Genomic DNA, 4,517 nt, shown 5'->3' on the forward strand with positions numbered 1-4,517 from the left:
CCGGTTTCAGGCAGGTGGTACTGACCCACACCGATTCTACATACAGAGGAACTGAGCAATTTTCTATGTTACAACTGCTCTCCTTTCCCCATGCCATCCTTCATGCTTGACACACACAGTACATCTACAAATCTGAGCCTCCACCTCAAAATGAAAAGGTTTTCTCGATGGGTCATCAATCTCTCAGGCTAACCCCACATTCATAAGGAGGTCGAAGACAAAAGGTGGAGCACATTGCAGAGGAGACTTTCAGTCTCAGACGTGAAGCTACAGCTAGTAACCCCTGCTTTTCCCCTTATGACAGGGAACTGCTCAGGCTCATCTTTATAGAACAAAGCAAGTTGTGGACTCCGCATAAGCCTGTAAAACTTCAAAACAAACTCAGAATGAAATAAACAAGGTACCTCTAACCTGTAGACTTTTCTTTCTCTCTCTGAACAGCTATTCAGGCAACCAATCGGTTTGAGATTGGGAACTTTACAGCGTTAACAGCTGATAGCTGAATCACATTTTATGAACCAGCAGTAGCAGAATTTAATGGGAAGCTGTTTCACTTCATAATACAATTCACATTGTGAGGTATGACTTTTTCCATTAGGAAACTATAAAAATATATTCCCAGTCTGAATCAATAATTTAAACTGATAATAAAATTCTATGCATCAGGTGTTATCTAGGAAGACCTGTCCCAGTACTGCAAGTTTAGAGTTAAAGGACTGACTGGGGCAACTCAGGAGGGAGTGTGAGTTCTCCTTAGAGTTTCTCTTCTCTCCACCTTTCTCTGAAGAGGCACCTTCAGGGTCTTTAGCACTTTCCCCTTCACCATGGTCGGAAACTCTTTTTAAAGTGAATTTCTTGTTTTTCTTCAGTGAGTAAAATTCCCGCATCAAGTCTTCCACCTCCCACTGCTCTTCCTTACGCTTCCTACAGCAGTGCAGTGCAGCAGGGTCTATAGGATGAGCTTCAGTGTTGAAGACGTATCCTCCAGCATTCAAGACGCATTCCCCGTAGGGTGTAATCACCACATCAAAGACTGATCCATCATTGTGAATGAAGTTGTCTGGGTCAAATAGCAGGTACAAGTATTTTACTGTTTCAGCCAAAAAGAAGGATTCCATGCGATTATCCAGTCTGTGATCTCTCAAGTCTTTGATCTACAAGACAAGAAACACAGTGGATTACAGTTATATCAAATTCAGTAAGTTACAAACTTAGGGGGAAAAGTAAAACCAGTTTGCAATTCATTTCAGTTAAACAGCACAGTATGGCACCAATTCACCCTCTATTTTAAACAGTTGTATGCAAATACATCAACAAGGTTTGGATGTTTTGAATTAGCGCAGTCTAGTGATAAGGAACAGGAAACTAACAATCAGGAGAAATACACTTCCTACTTGGGTAAGAAGAAGAGCGAGTAAGCTTCCCATCATTCCCCCACTAAAAAAATCATAAGGCTTTTATCTATTTCCCATATCACAAGGCCTAATTCCCAATATTTATGAGGAGGGTTTTTTTTTTTTGTAAAAGAGCTTGCTAGTACGCTTGAAATCTTCTGTTAAATGATTTTAGAGAAATCACTCACTGCAGTTCTCTTGTGTTTGATCAGATTTTCAAGGCAAAGCAGAAAAGCAGCATCACACAACTGGCAGGCAGAGAGCCTCCATATGAGCCTTCCTGCCGAGCTGCACCATCCAGTACCTACCAAGATACAGGAGGCAGGAGAAGCTTCTGATGCTTTCCCATGTTTTGGGCTCTGGTGCAACAGCCAGTGACAGAATTTGTCCCATTCTTCAGGCTGTGGGGGAAGTTACTACCAGAATTGTGACCAGTGGTTACCAGATCAGCTTCACAGAGAAATACAAGGGCTTTGTTTGAAAAAGGAGTCATGTTTCAACCAAAGTGATCACTCGACTCAATAGCAAAACATCATTCATGAGAACACTTTCTAAAAGCTGATTTTAGCAGCTACTTAGCTGACTCAGCAGTTGATTTAGCACTTACAGTTGCAAATCCACAGTCCACCTTGCTGATTTTCTCTATTGACTCCACCGCATCTCTTCCCAGTTCTAAGAGTGTGGGATCTCTTGTCGCACGGTACAGATACATTGCACTTTCAATCAGCTCTGCAGAAAAAAACCCAAACGTTTGCAAGTATAAAGATGACCAAATCACGTACACAGGGAAGATAAGATATTCCTCGAAATAATTTAACAATACTAATTTAAGATGATCAGGTAAACAGCCCAGCTTACCTTCTATTTCCTCTGGCTTAAAGCACAGATAATGCTTTTGCTAGGGATGTGCTACAAAGAAATTCACTCTAACCAGATTGCGTCAGCTCAGGTAAGAGTGAATAATGCTTCCCTCCCACATTCAGAGAGTGGGAGGGGAGCAAGAGAGAAAAGGATTAGAACTCAGTTGTCAAAGAAAGGAAAGATGATTCTAGAAAGGATTACAAACAAGAAATTCAACGCCCCAAACCACAGTTTTTAAACAGTACCATAAGCCTCAAACGGGTACCTAAAACACCACAAAAACAGGCACTACAAAAATACTCTATATAGGCAACTGGTCTGTGTTCACTTATTAAAGAAACAAGTCTTTGTGGATGCTATAGTACATTTGAAAGTTAATACTGATGAGTATTTTTGTCAGAAGTATCCAATGTGGATGTCACCTGAACACTCAGACGAAAAGGAAATTAATTATTCTCATTTACAAAGTTTTACTGACCTAATAATCAGGTGTGAATACTTTTTTTTGGTCAGAGTTGTAAAAAAAAAAAAAAAAGAAAAAAAGACAGACCATTTCATTGCAGTATCACAGTCAACACATAATCCCTCTTGCAAGTTGAGCTTTACTAGGGCAACTGGAATTAGTTTATTTCAGGAACTCAACAGAACCAGAGTGGTCTATTCATACTCACTTTCACTTCCCAAATTCAAAGGACACAGGCAGTCACATTAACATTTTGCGTGACTTTAAAACATCCCACGTCAGACAGTTTAACACTTAAACATGTCAAATCATACACTGTGAACCCAATTAATTAACAGCCCCCCTTTATATAGTAATGCTACAGTTTGCTTCCTTTAAAAGGTAGCCCTGCTTTTGCGAATGGCAGAAAGCAAAATGTGTAGCTTTTACTATAGATATCACTGGTAAAACGCATGGAGGAACTAAGTCAAAGCAAAACTGGGGAGGAACTTTTCCAGGGCAGGTGTTGCTAACATTTGATCTTACCACCAGAGCAAAAGCAGGACTCCATGCTCCTTTTTATTTTATTTCTGCTTACCAGGCCTGAGTGGATATCCTTCTCTCTTGTCCACTGTATAGCCCTGGGGAATGTTGTAGAACTCCGGCAGCCCACCAAACTGCTTCCAGACAGTGTAATAGTTGAGGAAGGTTCGCATGGCATTATCTACATCCCCAATTAGGCTCTAAGAGAGAGGAAACAATGAGCAAAGCAACATCTGGGTGAAGAAGAAACAGCACAGGAATTCATGCAATAACACTCCTAACAGTCAAAGCAAAACATGACAGAAATGGGTTGTTCTGCAGGTCTGAATGGTGTAAGTAATATTTAGGAATGATTCCTTAAAAATAGATAGGACTAAGCAGATAGGTGTGCGGAACGCAATCTGACGGAAAAGCAGCACCTAAATAACATGATGTTTCTTTCATTTTTAGTTAACAGAAGGCTGGGTTTCCTCAGTCAACATTTCTTTTAGTCAACCACAGCATCCAGTCTATTTTAGCGGGGATAATAAAGTCCCAGACGAAACGTTAACTATTGATGAGAAAGCAAACTTCTCAATGGGAAAGTATTCACACAAATAAAGCATTTATGACGTGGTGGAAAAAGAGGTGCGATTTTCTTTTGCCTTACGTTCCCATCTGGATTATGAGACCACTGACAGTGGAGTTTCCTACAACAAAACTGCCCTCCCATCATGCATAATGGGAGACCTTTTTTATAGACCACAGACAAAGTCAACATCTGCTCTTCTACAGGCTTAGACTACTGTAGATTTCACCAGAGATTAAAACAAACCGGCACAGATGACGGTTATATTTGTAACTTTCATATAAAAGACTGACCCAAAACAGATGAACAAAATCACCATAAGCTACTGGTATGACAGCTCTTACCTGTAGGCCTGGCCAGTAGGCCTCCAGGGACTGAAAAACAGGCATGGACACTGTTCCTTTGTACATCTGAACCCAGAGGTACCAGTCATCAAACTTTGTGTAATTTTTGATAGCTTTGTTATATTCTATAAAGAAACATAGATGGGTAGATAATCCAACAGAAAAAAAATAAATATTTTTTTTTAAGACTGAGAGAAATCCCTTTTTCACTTGAGCCATGTCAAATGAACAACTCTCAGGATGGTCACTTTGGTAACTCTGTTACCACAGATTGTTCAAACGTATTACAAAAAACACTTCAGGAACAGTCTTGAATGCATCCTGTTCGATTCTTCATCTTCTTCCACAGTCCCACATGCAGAGCA

The 4,517-nt window shown here is 40.2% G+C and overlaps 1 protein-coding gene across 1 annotated transcript in view; it reads right to left on the reverse strand.

Moving 5' to 3' along the window:
- Positions 1-628: 628 nt before the first annotated feature.
- EDEM2 (ER degradation enhancer, mannosidase alpha-like 2) overlaps positions 629-4,517 on the reverse strand; it is an 8,152-nt gene continuing 4,263 nt past the window's right edge. Inside the window, exons 7-10 of the mRNA XM_009892092.1 lie at positions 4,153-4,277; positions 3,296-3,440; positions 2,002-2,123; positions 629-1,154 (exon numbers count right to left, since the gene is read on the reverse strand). Of these exons, the coding sequence (XP_009890394.1) occupies positions 663-1,154; positions 2,002-2,123; positions 3,296-3,440; positions 4,153-4,277 (884 nt within the window). The 3' untranslated portion in view covers positions 629-662. The remainder of the gene's footprint in view (positions 1,155-2,001; positions 2,124-3,295; positions 3,441-4,152; positions 4,278-4,517) is intronic.

This window comes from Charadrius vociferus, unplaced genomic scaffold (assembly GCF_000708025.1).
Source record: "Charadrius vociferus isolate BGI_N301 unplaced genomic scaffold, ASM70802v2 scaffold409, whole genome shotgun sequence".
Classification (NCBI taxonomy): domain Eukaryota; kingdom Metazoa; phylum Chordata; class Aves; order Charadriiformes; family Charadriidae; genus Charadrius; species Charadrius vociferus.